Source organism: Amphibalanus amphitrite, unplaced genomic scaffold, assembly GCF_019059575.1.
Source record: "Amphibalanus amphitrite isolate SeventyFive unplaced genomic scaffold, NRLGWU_Aamphi_draft 000009F_arrow, whole genome shotgun sequence".
In the NCBI taxonomy this organism is placed as follows: Eukaryota; Metazoa; Arthropoda; class Thecostraca; order Balanomorpha; family Balanidae; genus Amphibalanus; species Amphibalanus amphitrite.
In genome coordinates this window covers 1,979,805-1,994,663 of record NW_024881505.1, presented here as the reverse complement: position 1 = coordinate 1,994,663, position 14,859 = coordinate 1,979,805, and the positions used below count along the sequence as shown (strand labels likewise).

At 50.5% G+C, this 14,859-nt stretch overlaps 2 protein-coding genes across 2 annotated transcripts; both read left to right on the top strand.

The window, feature by feature from the left end:
• The first annotated feature begins 538 nt into the window (after positions 1-538).
• Positions 539-3,042, top strand: LOC122380474 (pollen-specific leucine-rich repeat extensin-like protein 1). Its single transcript, XM_043363647.1, has 3 exons — positions 539-762; positions 1,197-1,270; positions 1,548-3,042. The coding sequence occupies exons 1-3, from the start codon at positions 754-756 to the stop codon at positions 2,686-2,688; spliced, it is 1,224 nt and encodes a 407-aa protein (XP_043219582.1). The 5' UTR covers positions 539-753; the 3' UTR covers positions 2,689-3,042.
• A 1,932-nt stretch (positions 3,043-4,974) lies between these two features.
• LOC122380464 (lymphocyte antigen 6H-like) lies at positions 4,975-14,428 on the top strand. The gene is made up of 4 exons (XM_043363634.1): positions 4,975-5,054; positions 10,145-10,289; positions 11,503-11,566; positions 13,242-14,428. The coding sequence occupies exons 1-4, from the start codon at positions 5,050-5,052 to the stop codon at positions 13,373-13,375; spliced, it is 348 nt and encodes a 115-aa protein (XP_043219569.1). The 5' UTR covers positions 4,975-5,049; the 3' UTR covers positions 13,376-14,428.
• The last annotated feature ends 431 nt before the right edge of the window (positions 14,429-14,859 follow it).

The following is a 14,859-nucleotide window of genomic DNA, read 5'->3' as shown; positions in this document are numbered from 1 at the left end:
CGGCACTGAATGGACCAGTGCGGCACTTTCTGGGCTAATATGGCACCGCATGGATCAGTGTGGCACGTTATGGGCCAGTATAGCACTGTAAGGGCCAACGGCACTGTATGGGCCAGTATAGCACGGTAAGGGCCAACGGCACTGTAAGGGCCAACGGCACTGTAGGGGCTAGTGCGGCACGTATGGACCAGTATGGTATGAAAGGCCAACGGCACTGTATGGGCCATTACGGCACTGTGTGGGCCAGCACGGCACCGTATGAACCAGTACGGCACTGTATGGATCAGTACGGCACTGTATGGACCCGTATGGCACATTATGGAATAGTATGGCACAGTATGAACCAGTACGGCATGGTGTGGGCCAGTACGGCACGGCATGGGCCCGTACAGCACCATATGGACCATTACGGCACTGCATGGACCAATACGGCACTGTATGGGCCATTACGGCACTGTACGGACCAGTACGGCACCGTATGGGCCAGTACGGCACGGCGGCCGTACTCGGCCGTGGCTGACTGAGGCACGGCGGCCTTTCATTGCGGCCGACCGGTCGGTCAGGACGGGTCTCCACCTCCTCCCGTGTCGCCGGCTCCGAGCGGTGCACGTAAAAGGCGGCTCACCCAGGCCAGGTCGTCAGTCGACCCAGAGCCATCTCAGGAGTCAGAGCAGCAGACCCCAGGAGACCCAGGGAGCTGAACACAGAGAGACGCGGGAAGACACCACAGAGAGACGAGCGCAGCCGCCAGAGATGAAAACGGTGAGAGAAGAGACTGGCGCAGAGCCAAAGGGAGCCAACGAGCCACATCAGCCTCTGATGGCGCTGGCACGGTTATCTGCATGCCATAGCCATTCAGCTTTACATGAGTGGTGGTCATTGGAAAACATGTGCGGCTTCGCGGTTACATCGCAAAGTAAAAACCGCTCTTTTTTAATCGTTTTACGCCTTTTTTTGTGTAAGACATTTAACTGTTTAACAACTTTATCAATATCAGATTGAGAGGTTTATTTGATCTTTTGGAAACATGTCATTTATCATCATGCGAGCAACATCTTGTTTGCATTCATTGAACAGCTATGATATTTCTGCGAATAATCAGTTGCAAATTGCATAGGCATAATGTTCATCCACGCTAGTCTCGCTGCGAAAATATTTGACCTCGTAACACTGACGTCCTATTTTGTCTGTTTCAGTTCGGCGCGATCCTCCTGGCCTCGTTGGCAGTCGCAGTGCGTTCTGATGGAGGCGGAGGCGGTCGTCATTTCGGGTGGGTAACTCCGCCTTTCGGCAGCTTTCTAACCAGCATCGCGTCAGCAACGTATAAATACGAGTTGCTGAGACTGAGATATCAAATAGGTAACCCTTGTAACTGCTAACTTGATGGTTCCTCGATAAACAGATCAAATAAGTCATGGTTTCGTAATGCTCGACAATATTAGATGATAGGTGTGTTGAAGTTTTTGTCATCTGCACAATGCATTCAGAAGCAGTTTATGCACAGTTCGTCATGCACCGACACTGACCTTGTCTTTTCTCCCTCGCAGTGGTGGCCACGGCGGGTTCCGTCCGGCTCCCTTCCATGGAGGATATGGCGGCCCTGGCCCTATCGGCCCTATCGGTCACGGCCCTATCGCCCACGGCCCTATTGGCCCGGTCGGCTACGGCGCCGGATACGGCTATGGCGGCCACAGCCACGGCTACAGCATCCGGCCGACCAAGTTCATCCTAGAGGTCGGAGAGTACGGCAGCGGGGGCGGCTTCAAGGGTCACGGAGGTCACGGAGGTCACGGCGGACATGGGGGCGGCGGTGGCCACAAGGGCGGCCAGGGCGGCCACAAGGGAGGCCACAAGGGCAAGGGCGGAGGCGGCGGCCGCAAGAAGATCATCCACGTGCACCACTACCACCGCACCCCGGTGTACACCCACCCCGTGCCCGTGCCCGTGTACGGCGCCCCTGCCCCCGTGTACGGCGCCCCGGCTCCGGTGTACGGCGCCCCGGCCTTCCACACTCAGGGTCGCAATATTGGAGGACCCGGACCGATCGCTGTCGGCCACGGAAACCGCGGCAGCATCTACCCGGCTCCGCGGCCGCCGGTGCACCCCCCCGTGTCGCCGGTGCACCCTGCGCCTGTCCACCAGCCGCACCCAGTCCCTGTCCACCAGCCGTACCCCGCTCCAATCGTCCACCCCGCACCCATTCACCCTGCTCCTATCCACCCCGCCCCCATCAATCAGGGCTTTGGACCCATCAAGCAGCAGGGTATCACCTTTGACTCCCAGGGCGCGTCGTTCGACTCCCAGCGCGATTTGTTCATCTCTCAGGGCCCCGTGACCACCAGCACGACGACGACCATTTCTCAGGGACCGGTCATCCACTCGGACGGCGGCAGCAGCGTGTCGCAGTCGCTGGGCCCCGTTCGGGAGACGTTCACCAGCAGCTCCCAGCAGGCCGAGAAGCCGCTGCCGCCCGTCTTCTCCTCGGGCAGCGCCGTGGACGTGCCGCAGTCGGCCGGACCGCTGCCGCTCGCCACCGGGGATGACAGCTTTGACGACAGCTTCCCGCCGCACGGACAGTCGGCCGGGCCGAGCGTGTCGCTCTCCGACGCTGTGGAGGTGCCCCAGCAGGACTTTGACATCAGCGCGCCGCTCAACAACGGGCTCTACTCTACCCCCAACCGGAGTTAGAGGCCCCGCCGCGTACTAATGTAGGATAGAAAATGGAGTTGATGTGTCGGCAGAGTGTTCGAGCCTTGTGTGTCTGAGGCTGAGATACCCCAGCACTATCGAATGCTCGAACAGCAAAGAGAGTTACGTACTTAACCGCCTCATCTTTGCCTTGGACTCACGCCAGCACACTACTCTTCCTTAGCTCAATGATACTGCTCAATGCGTTGTTATGTGACTTGTTTTTTTTTACGGCACGAGCGATCGCACGTGTCGACTGCCATTGTGTGATTGTATCATCTGCCATTGCATGATTTTTTGTTACATACCAGTGCCAGTGGTGTGACTGGAGAGACGAAATAAACCTCAAACCAGTTATCTCGTGTGTCGCTGAAGGCACGTTCCTCCGGGACGGTGAGAGTGAAAGTAGCCGACGGCGGCGACCCTGCCGGCCGGCCGGACCGGAACAGCACGCCTTTCCTAAGCAGAGCCGATGTTCGCACATCTTGTCCGCTGCAGACATACACCGGTTTGACTTCCTCCCCCCCCCCCCACCATAAGCCACCGCCCTCTCACGTTTTTCAACATGTGTGGTTTGCATCATCACATTGCGTTCCACAGCATCGATACACAGTATTTAAGTTTGTAGATTTGCAAGAGGATGTCATTCTTGGTTGGAATTTCAGAAAAAGTGAATGGCACACTCCAAACTTGATCTTTTAATTCCGCAACGTGTGGGTGATTCTAGTTGAAAGGTTGTTAGATATTGCGACTGCACATGCTTCGCTGTCTCAGATATAAGGAAACCGGTAAAGAGCGAACGTTAACACCTATTGCGTTTAATATAGTGCGTTGCCGTGCATTGGGAATGTAAGTTGATATCCTGTGAAGCAATGCAGACATCATTGAGCGCAGCCGCAAGTTCTCTTGTGAATCTGACAAGTGAGGCCAGATCTATGCAATCATTCAAACGAGGAGGATAGCACACATATTTCCACACCGCGCCGAAACTATAGACTTTTGTATCGCCCCAGCTGGCCGACGGGAGGGGGAGGGGCGTAAAGTAACTCTGAACTAAGTTTCCTCAAGATCAGTGTCCATTGTCCAACACGAGCAAACTTTTCTGATGCATGTGGCCAAACCCATGCATCACAATTCGGTAGCGTATCAGCGATGGGACGTCCACCACTCCCAGACCATTATTGTTTTTATCGGCGCCCATATTTCTCGGTGCGTTCGCGTCGCGTCCGATTGGGGCCACCGATCGCTCTATGAGGGGACACGGCAGCGCGGCCGGTCGCCACCGCGCTCTGTCGTCATCGCTCGCAGGGGAGCTGACTCGGCCTGCCGCCACGGGCGTGCTCAGACAGTGGTCCTCAGGGGGGCAGCGGGGGGCACTCAGAAACCCACTTCAGGGTGCAGGAAGTGGGGAGGGGTGCAGCCAGACCACGGGGGCGCGACAATCACCTATAAGGAAAATGGTGCCAGCGCACTCAGACACCCGCCTGAACGTATTCGATTTTCATCAGCCGCTTTCTATCCGATTTCCCTAATGATGCCATTTCTGGCACTATAAATCAGTTTGGCTGTGGTCTGTGGACAATTTAGGAAAAAAGCTGAATAACTGCAAAAATCACATCCGTCTTCTCTTCCCTTGTTCCTCAGGGTCATGTTTTGCACACTACATATACCTTTTCTGATCTGACACGGTTACACGGTGCCTCGACGGTTGCCAGTGGAGAGCGGATCTGAAAGGAAAATATCCTCCGGGGAAAACGTTTGAGTGGACTTGGTTCGTTCCGACTCCCGACAAGACAGGAGCAGTCCCTGCGACGACCCAGTCGGTGATCGACTTAGCGAAATGTCTCACACCACCCTGTCACTCTTCGGAGCTAAAATATTATCATATACTGAAGGGACATAACTGAACAAAAAAAAAGCGAAAAGATGGACATAGCCTTCATGACCTCAAATGATCGGCGAAAAAGAGACAAAAAGCGCCCAAATCTTGCTACATTCCGAAAAATAGCGTCCCCTTGCAAGCCCTGTAAAATCACGGCATTTTTGGAGCGTGAAGGGTTCACACTAGCAATATGAACTGGAGGGTTTGTTTACTCCTAAGTTCCTGCCATTTCTCACTGCTCCCCCAGTTGGGCGCCTGGCACCGCCCCTGGTCGATACCGCGCCGACGACAGGGCACCACTCGGCCCGGCCCGGCGCCCGGGGCGATCTGGCCGGGTCGGCGCACCGTCAGCCGTCGGGGGCGACGCTGGCCGTCGGAGAGCAGCGGCACCGACGACAGTGGCTCGTCGACGGCGACGGAGAGAGGAGGAGACGCACCCAGAGAGGCACGGAGGAGAGCCACCCGCTGGTGCTGCAGTCATGAGGTGAGTGGTAGGATCAGCTGGGATTTGGTCGAACTGTGGTAGATATGAGGCTAATGGTGGTAGTTTTAGGGCGCACCAGCAACGAGGCTATATGGATATGAGGCTAATGGAGCGTCAGCAACATGATGATGTAGGAAACTTCTAAGTGAATATTTAGCGTTCTTTCCTGTCATGGGATGAACTTGTGTATGGTCAGGGAGTCTCATGAGCGTTTTTCTTTCGATTGCGTCAACATTTTGACTTTTCATTCAAAGCCCATGCTTTCAGCAAAGTACTTTTAGCACGTTATTATCACTTTTGGCGATCATTAAGTTTTCTCAGCGCGTCTTTCAGTCCTTAACCAAAGCAAACTAGCCCATGAATCCATGAGCACAGGGTCAATAACGTATCCAGCCTGCTGTTTTTTTTTTAACTGTAAAGAAAATAAATGTATTATAAATTGAAGCCACTGGTATCGGCATAGATAACATGGTGTAGTTATTTTGGTAAAAAAAGCAATCGGCTATGGTATTTGAAAAACATGCTTTAGAACTGGAGCTGGTGGAATAAAGACTAACTTTTAGATTAGCATTTGAATTGGCATAAACAACCGATTAGCATTTTAAAGACAAGAAAATGAAGATGTTGGGGACAAAAAGAAACACTGAGCTAGAAATAAAGAGACATGCCTCTGCCAAATTTCATTGGTAGATTTAGAAACTGTCTTCCACTCCAGCTTCAGACTAAAGACTCCAGCTAAACTCCAGCTCCAGCCAAAGACTAAAGATGTATACCTACCCATAGGATCAATGTATTTTTTTACATTATTGTTAGGATTCTATTGTACAGCAACAATTCAACGGCTCGTCAACTTCTTCCAATAGCACATCTTCTTTTTTCGTAGTATTCATTTCCGACCTTGTGATGACCGTCGAAAAGGTCCTTATCTCCGACATCCGACGCTGCTCACGCTGAGGGCAGCGTGCAGACCGTTTCGTTTGATACGCCTCGATGGCGGTCACTTTGTCTCCCGCCGCTCTCTCATGGCCACCACATATCTCTCCGTCTCTCTAGGAGAGAGAGAGAGAGAGAGAGAGAGGAGAGAGAGAGAGAGAGAGAGAGAGAGGAGAGAGAGAGAGAGAGAGGAGAGAGAGAGAGGAGAGGAGGAGGAGGAGGAGGAGGAGGAGGAGGGAGAGATGGAGAGGATGTCTCTCCTTCGTCGGTGGTTGTTTTTACTACACTACATACATTTGGTATTATTGTATTAGGCCGATGATATTCTATGGAGGTTGGTCTGTGTTTTAATTGATCCACATAATTTACATATGAATAATATATGATTAAACCATATTTTGTGAGGCTTGCAAAATACACTTTTATGATGACTGTAGGGTTGATGAGAACACTTGTTAACCTCATAAAATACGGATATCAGAAAAATGATAATTAGGGAGCCGGCTATCACGGGATATTTGATTCTGTTTTTTATATTAAAATTGGTCTTTAAATTAAAGGTATTGATAAAAACCACATTTGACTCTCTTAGCTTCATCAGGACGTTTATCATTTTCCCAAAGATGCGATAAGTTGTCGCCTAGGCGCTAGTATGTCGCGTAAGTGTTATGACACGGACAAGTATTCAGCTCTGCGAATAGTAGCGCGACCCTAAGCAAAACGATCAGGAGCACCCATCCCCCTCTCCTACCGCTGAGTGTCATGACATCGCATTTAGCCAACGGGCGGAAGGTGCTGAAGAGAGTAACATCGAAGCTGACGGGAATGCAATCTCCCCACGATCCCAACTCGATTACTGTTCTGAAGTTTGGAGCCAGATAACGTCAGCAGTGTCAGCACGGTGTAACAAGGTCTGAACGTTTTCAGCGAAATATCCAGCGAAAGGCTGGTTGGCGTCGGTCCAACAAGATCATTCCCATTCTGCTGGCAACACTTTGTGAAAATTGCAGTAATAAAGGTTGTAAACATGAATCTAAAATTAGGACACAATCCTATGATATTACCAGGTCAATGTTAGGGACATTGTTTTTTTTCCCTATTGACCTGAAGCTTTGAGCAGGACATTGAGGTCCAGTAGGTACCACTGAGCCCGCACGTTGAACTCGGCGACCGAGGGAAGGCATTTGCCGCCGCCCAGGGCCAGAACGGCGCTTGGTCCACGACTTTTCATTTCCCGATAGTAAACACTAGAATGAAGAGTAGCACGGCAATAAGTAGACGCTTCACCAGAAAAGCAGCCAAACAACAGACATGTTCTAACATCCTATACACCAAATTTCCATTCACCTCAAGCCTGATGCGCCACTTTACATATGTCAATGGCGCTACATCCTCATATGGGCACATGACCATGGACTATATGGCATAAAGCATTGATCTCCACAAAGATAACGTTGCTGTTGTCACATTTGGTGCAGCATAAACATGTTTGCATGATAACTTTGGCCTTTCTTTCGCCTCTATGTAGAGTGTAGACTATAGCGGAATGATGATATCTGTAGCCATTATGAATTTCCACGAAATGTACTCTTGTTTGGTATCATTCCCAGTCACATGCATGCAATGATACATGTTTATACGAGTTAAAATGTTTTCATCCTTTTGGTCCACCCTGTATGTACCATAGGCATAATACCCTAATCCTGCTCATCACTAAGCACCTAATTACAACTGAGCATTTTGTTTTATCTAGAGGCTAAATTGGATGGTTCTGGCTGTCGTCTGGCGTCGCGCCAGTACTGGGCTCGGCGGTACAGCCTGCATTCAGGCGCTCACTCGTGCTGCCATCTAGTGACGAGATGGTCAATCAAAGCTGCGGAGAATGGGCAGCACTTATTGCGGACGGCTGTCGGCCGGTAGGTGGCGCAAGGGTCTCTCTATCCATCCCTCAGCTTCTGTCCCTGTCTCCTCGTCTCTTTCTGTCTCTGCTTAGTGTCTCTACTGTGCTTTAGTGTCTATATTTTGTTTGTCTGTTTGTCCGTCTGTCCGTCCGTCTGTTCGTCCTTCTGATCGACTCCGTGGCTGTCCGTCTGTCCGTCTGTCCGTCTGTCCGTCTGTCAATTGGTCCGTCTGTCCGTCTCCGTCCGTCCGTCCGTTTTGTTCGTCATCACTAGGTACAGGGTGTTTCACAATTAACGTTACAAGATCAAAGCTCAATATCTCTGGGCATAATGACTTTATTTTCGCCAAAATTGCACCATATGCACCCAAAACCACAGAGACCAACATCCTTAAAGGGACCCTCCCACCTTAACATTAGATTTGAGTTGAGATAGCCAAAATGGGGTCCCTGGCTCACAATTACCGGTTTCGGCACTCACAACATCGAGAAATGCCTTAAATCGGAAATATTGAATTTCAAAATTGCAGCATTTTGATTCAGAGGGGCTAATGCATAGGAATACCCCTCTGAATGTGTGACGTCAGCGCAGATATCTAACGATTTTTAAATGTTTGACTAAAACGTTTTGTAGCACGCGGTGGTATATGCTGCTTTGCGCGCAACAAGTGCCGCACTTTCAGCTGCCAAACTATTGCTTCCAAATAAAGTCGCTAGGAACAGCGGAGATCCCAAAAAGTAAACAAAAGTAAAAGTCTTATATCTTGAAAACCGGTGAATATTTTTCGGCGAAAGTTGGTTAATATTCGTTTTCGCTCTTTCTGAACCGAGCGACATCACTTTCATGCCAATTCATAAACTTTTTTGAAGGTGGGAGGGTCCCTTTAAGTCTTACTCGAAGTGGCCGCCTCCAGCCTTCACAGCGGCAGCCAACCGTCTCCTGAAGTCACGGACTGCGGCACGCACAACCGCGTCGGGGATCTTCTGCCAGGCGCTGATCAGAGATCGCTTGAGATCGTCGATCTTCTTGTGCGGTTTGGAGCAGGCTTCCTTCTCGAGCACGGACCACATCGTGTAATCCATCTGATTCAGATCTGGGGATGATGGGGGTCACTGGTCCTTGGTGATGAAGCCTGGGCAGTTGTCTTCGCACCACTGTTGGGTGACGCGCGCGTGGCTTGTTGCGCCGTCCTGCTGAAAAGTCCAGCCCTTGTCTCCGTACGTCTTCTTGGCCCACGGCTTTAGCGTCTGTTCAAGGATGGTCTCGTAGGTTTCTTTGTTGATTTTTACGCCCTCGGGCACAAAAACCAGCGGACTTGTGTGGACTTGTGTGGCGGCGCGAAGGTACTGGACTCGAATGACCTCTAGACTGCAAGGAGGGTCAAGTGGTTTGTGCCCCCTGGCGACCGACAGCTGTTGCGGAGTTTCATGCACTAGTGCCCCCGATCCGCATCGCGGCGGGCCGCAGGGGGCACGCGTTAATCCACCAACACATCCCAGCCGCCAGGGGCCGTATTCACGTCGATTATTTTCGTAAGAATTTTCTTAAGTTTGACCTACTTCTTAAGTAATTTTTTTATTCACGTGAACTCCGTCGATAAAAACTTACGAAGTGTCGACGTGAATACCAAATTATACCTACGAAAGAAAATCGACTTACGAAGTCGACGTGAATACGGCCCCAGGTCGGCTCGCCGGCCGGCACGCAAGTCACCTTTCTGACACGAGGTAGGAAATGACGTCATTGTCATTAAAGCCTGTGCGTTGAAGAATTGAAATTCATACAGGAGGTGCGTAATAGATACCTGTTGACTACACCACGCAGCCATGTACAGCCGTCTTCAAACAGGTCCGCGAGCAACAAGCTTATCACACAGCCTCTAATCCTGATATTCGAGATAATTGCAGACTCGGACCTCATTTGGATCAGTCTTTCATCTGCTACACCCATTATCTGTCCAAAGGGCATTCAAAATGCAATTAACCAGGACCATAATTATGTGCTCTTTCCAATGGTGTATATTGTTTTCAGAAAAAACCACCTTTAAGTGCACCAAAATTGAGTGGGAACTCTTGTAACGGTAATTGTGAAACACCCTGTATATAGGAGCTATGTAACCGTGTTACCGTGGCGCGATACCAGTAGGAGCTATTACGGAAGTGGTATGTATCGTCTGATTGAAACGTGGCACCGTCAAACGTAATCCGGCTGACTGCGGTGGACTCACTGAGCGAAGGTACCGCTGTGTGTTCCCAGATGGCACCTGGCCTGCAGTCTGCTGCTCCTACTGCTACTGACAACGCTCAGCTCAGCTCTCAAGTGTATCCGGTGTAAGAACTGCGCCGCCAAGTACGAGGAGTCCCAGTCAGTGCGCTGTGACCCCGACAAGGACACGTGTCAGGTCAGGTCAGGGAACGGTGTCGGCTTCATGGCTGCCCCTGCAGCGTGGTACGATAGATCTGCGAACTGGGGTAACTAATGCTAGTCTCTGCTCTATGCCAATGACGCTAGTCTCTGCTCTATGGTTTGACGATGCGGCTAACAGTTTATGGCATGTCGCTTGATGCATCGGTGCTGCTCCCATTTTACTGAAGATTAATAACGGGAAATGTTCGGTTCCCCGTCACATTCTGCGAAATTTGTCGTTGCTCCCAGCCCGCTTGCTGAAAGACGAGCGTCATTTATTTTACTCCCGCTCATAAAATGCCGTGTAGCTTGACGAGGCCGTTTGTCTTAGTCACCATCTATTGTTTTACGTGCGAATGGGGCAGAAAGGTTTACACCGATTATTTATCCTTATTTGAATATAACTCTTACCTAAATCGAGTTTTTTTTTTTAACCATGACAACAAAACTGGGGATTGGCGAGTCTTGAAAGTAGCATTGAATGCCACGGGACGATAGACTTATCCCCCTAAAAAAAATCATTGAGCAAAGGAAACTGACCGAGGATGAAATATTTGCCTCGGGCAGTATGCATTTTTCGTGGAGTTAATATGTGCAGCATTTATATGGCCGGCAGTGATTGCTACTGACCGGAAAACCATCATCGTTCTAAGCTCCATCGTTGCTCGCGGCTGCGGCCGGCGCGGTGGTCGCCCCCCGACCGAGCTCACCAGTCTCTCGCGGACGATCAATCGCGCCGGACGTCAGGAAAGCGGGAGCCGTAGGTGCCCCTCCCCCTCCCCCGGGCGCTGATGAGTCCGTCCTTCAATGGTGAGCGGAACGCCACCGGTCACTCTCTGCCGCGTGGCCCTCTGATGGAGCCCCTGGCCGCAGCGCGGTCCGCTCGGCGCATCGCAACGCGAGTATAGATGGCGCCCCGGTCCGGCGGCCTGCCCTGTTCATTCTTATCCTCCCGGCTCATCCTCGGCCGGCTAACGACGAGCGCTTCCGCACTGGGCCAATAGCGATTACCGCCCACTGTCTGCCGCTTTCCTAACGGCCTGAGACGCCTTTGTTGCACGACACGCCCACCGGTTCGGGATAGAATGGCACGGGGAAGATAATGAAAAAGTTGAGAAGGGTTGGCATCGTCGTGTGGTGCTGGATTTAATCTCGTTCGCGAGCTGGTGAACAAAAACGATGCCTCATTCATCTCATTTCTCTTTCAGTGGCTACGGATAAAGAATGGCCAGATGGACAGAGACTGCGGGAAGAAAGCCGACTGCGGCAGCAGTAAGTATGGTCGCGTGCTCTGCCTTTCTCCCTATCGGCTTAGCAATAAAAAGCGATATTAGCTTTGGAAACTCACACATCCTAGGCTCCTAAGTTTGGGGCTGGTGGAATCGAGCCAATAATAACAGTGGAAGTTTGACTATAACTCACGCGTCTGCCGGCCGAAGCAATTTGACTCTGGCGGCACAAGTCCCCGAGGAGATGATCCTAATTTAAAAGAGCCTATTGCAGCGTTGGCGATATAGAGACGGCTAGGCTGGGGATCACTTGGATGGACCGTTTGCTCCCGTAGGTACTTAGACCTGCAGATATGAGCTTAACACGCGCACCGACGGGGGGGGGGCGGATATCCGCCCCCGCTGAGGTTTTTCGCGGATAGCGGGAAAACCGCGGCGCGTAGCGCCGCGAAATTTAGTACGACTATTCTCTCATCAATTTTACACATGGTGTGCAAGTTTGAACCTCCTAACTTTAAAGGTCAGGTCACCAGGTCACTTTGAATGACCCAACCTCAAGTCATTTTTTTGCAACTTTGTCACCGTGCCAGAGCTACAGTAGATGTTGGAGGCCTTTGAAAGTCGCAGGATGTTATTAGGTCATTAGTAGCTACAATTTGTATATCTCGGAATTTCGATGTCGGTGACCTAAGGTCAGGTCAATTTCGCGACCTCCCCATTATAAGTCAATGGGGGAAAAATCAACTCCCTGTTTTTACCACTAAAACGGGTCGGAGTGGCCCCATATACCATACATGACTTCATATACGATCAACCTTCACTACCTTGAGGTCTGTTTTGCTGTTGGGCAGCTGTAAGGTCATGTGACGTCATCAAAGGTCACCAGCGGTTTTTTGCCAATAACTCCGTACAGGAACAGGATACAGCCGCGCGGATGGTCTCATTGTGTTCAGCTCGTCAAGACGCATCGAATGATATACATGATGACCTCGAGGTCACGTGACCTGAGGTCAACCTTTGACCTTGACCTTTCGAGGTCAACATATATATCATTCGATGCGGATTGACAAGAGGATCACGATGATGCCCTTAGTTTGTTCCTATCATGACTAATTTGAAAGTTATTCGAGAAAAACTCTCTCCTTATCTAGCGCCGCCATTTTGACTTTTTCGACCCCTGTGACGTCATCTTTGACCTGACCTGAAAATGACCTTTGTAAAAATTGTAGACCTTGTCCGTGCGTATCCGATGCCGTTTACCGCTTGTCGCTATCTTGCTTCGTTCTCGAGATCTCAGGGGGGGGGCGGTCATCCGCCCCCCCCCCGTCGGTACGAAGTTGACGCAGACCCCCGTCGGTGCGCGGGTTAACGTTGAATAATTTATGATTGTCTCTAAATTATAAATACAATCCTTTTTAGGTGGTAAAAATGCTGTAGAGAAGCCGTTATGATACAGACTAGCTCAGCACCAACAGGTGTTCACCAATCCGTCCCCTCAGCTGCGACATTTAAAAAAAGAGTTATTTGAATGTGCTTGAAACAAGTCCCATTATAAGCACAATTCTTTGACTTTAGAGCGTGACATGAGTTTCGAAGGGCCTAACACTATCAACAAAAGCCGACATGATGCGGACAGCTGAGCTCAGCAAGGACAAAATTAATGTCTGTGTTCAAAATGTTTGTAACAAAAGTCAATAAGCACGCCTTTTTATTTTCAGGCACGTTACTGCACTATCAGATGGTCGACTGCTGCGACGGCAACAACTGTAACGGAGCCAGCTCCGGCGGCAGTTCGCTGTGGCTGCTGGCAGCTCCCTCCTTGCTACTGGTTCCGGCACTGCGGCGGCTCTGAAATGTGTCCCTCCGGCTTAGCGGGGCTGGTTCTGAAAGTCATCCTTCCAATCTGCCACATTTCGCTAGCTCTGAGAGGTGTCCCTTCGTTAGCCGGGCCGGTTCTGAAAGACGTCCCTCCCTGAATCGTTGCTGTATCTCTGAGAGGTGCTCCTCCCTACCCCGCCGTGCGCCCGAGAAGTAGCTGTCGTGCGGCGGCCGTTCCTGAGCCACTGCGCGGCTCTGAGAGCCATCCCCTCTTCCTGAGCCGCTGCGCTGGCCGTAAGGCGTCCTCCTGGGTAATGGCTTCCGCGTCACGCCGGCCCTGAGAGTCTTCTCTCTGTGTTGCGTCAGCTCCAAGAAGCTTCTCTCTGTGCTGAGTCAGCTCCAAGAAGCTTCTCTCTGTGCTGCGTCAGCTCTAAGAAGCTTCTCTTTGCCCTGCACCAGCTCTGAAAGCCGCTGCACTGGCTGTCAGCATCTGCTGCTGCCAGCCACGGCAGGCAAATAGATTATCCGGTGGCCCGGTCAAATTCGCATGGCGCAGGTGCTCTGTCTTCGGCGACAGCTGCATTAGGAGGAAACAGGCGCCAAATTGTAGACGGCAAAGTATAAGCATCGGGTTTGCCATTTTGCCAAAGGGGATGGGTGTTATCGTTGTGTGTTAGAGGGAAATGTGATATTTTAGACTACCGAAACAATAGGCGAATAGTGGTTTTAGCGATAATGAAGCAGCTACATTTGTAGCTAGATCCTTATAAGTAAGGACAATTTGTTGAAGGTATGAGCGCTTGCTGTGACGCTGGCCGCTGGGGAACGTTCTCGTAGGTGACATTACATTGTACTGTCCCCAGGGACCATTTTCTTTGGATTTGGACGTCACATGGCATTTCGTAATTGGCTTTAAGGTAAATGTTGTCAATTTTCAATACTTTGTAAAGAAATGTCTCATGTCCAGCATTTATTTGGAGCTCTTTACTTCCTTTTTTAGCGTTGCGCAATACGCTTTTGCATGTCTGTATACATTATTTTCCGAATAATTTAACTCATATGTTGACAATAAATATAATGAATTGTTTTATATACATCTACGCCTCTACTTAACCCGCGCCCCGTAGGGGGGGCCGAAACGGCCCCCCCTGTCCTTTTCCGTCAATATCTCCTAAATGGCTGGAGATATCGCCACCAAACTTTCAGGACCCCTCCGGGCATCAATTTTACACATTGTGACCAAAAATTTTTCCAGAGGCTATTATAGGTTGGCCACAAATGACGTCAGAATGACGTCATGTTCTGCCATTTTCGACCCAAAAACGACCTTCGCGAGAAGAGCTGTCAGGCCTACAGCTTTGAAGATACAGAAAAAATGATGAAGACATAAAAGGTGTAAAATTGACAGGGCTACAAAACTGCTATCTCGGATTTGTGAAATTTTTGAGTTTTGACCCTCAAAAATCAAAAATGCAATTTTTGGATATATTGGCCTAAAAATTCAAAAAGTTTTTTGAG

What these genes read in the sequence shown, in the direction of transcription:
- LOC122380474 (XM_043363647.1), top strand. An exon ending in GGAGGCGGTCGTCATTTCGG is followed by an intron (nt 1,271 to 1,547) that starts GTGGGTAACTCC and finishes TCTCCCTCGCAG; the next exon opens with TGGTGGCCACGGCGGGTTCC.
- LOC122380464 (XM_043363634.1), top strand. An exon ending in CCGACAAGGACACGTGTCAG is followed by an intron (nt 10,290 to 11,502) that starts GTCAGGTCAGGG and finishes TTTCTCTTTCAG; the next exon opens with TGGCTACGGATAAAGAATGG. An exon ending in GAAAGCCGACTGCGGCAGCA is followed by an intron (nt 11,567 to 13,241) that starts GTAAGTATGGTC and finishes TTTTATTTTCAG; the next exon opens with GCACGTTACTGCACTATCAG.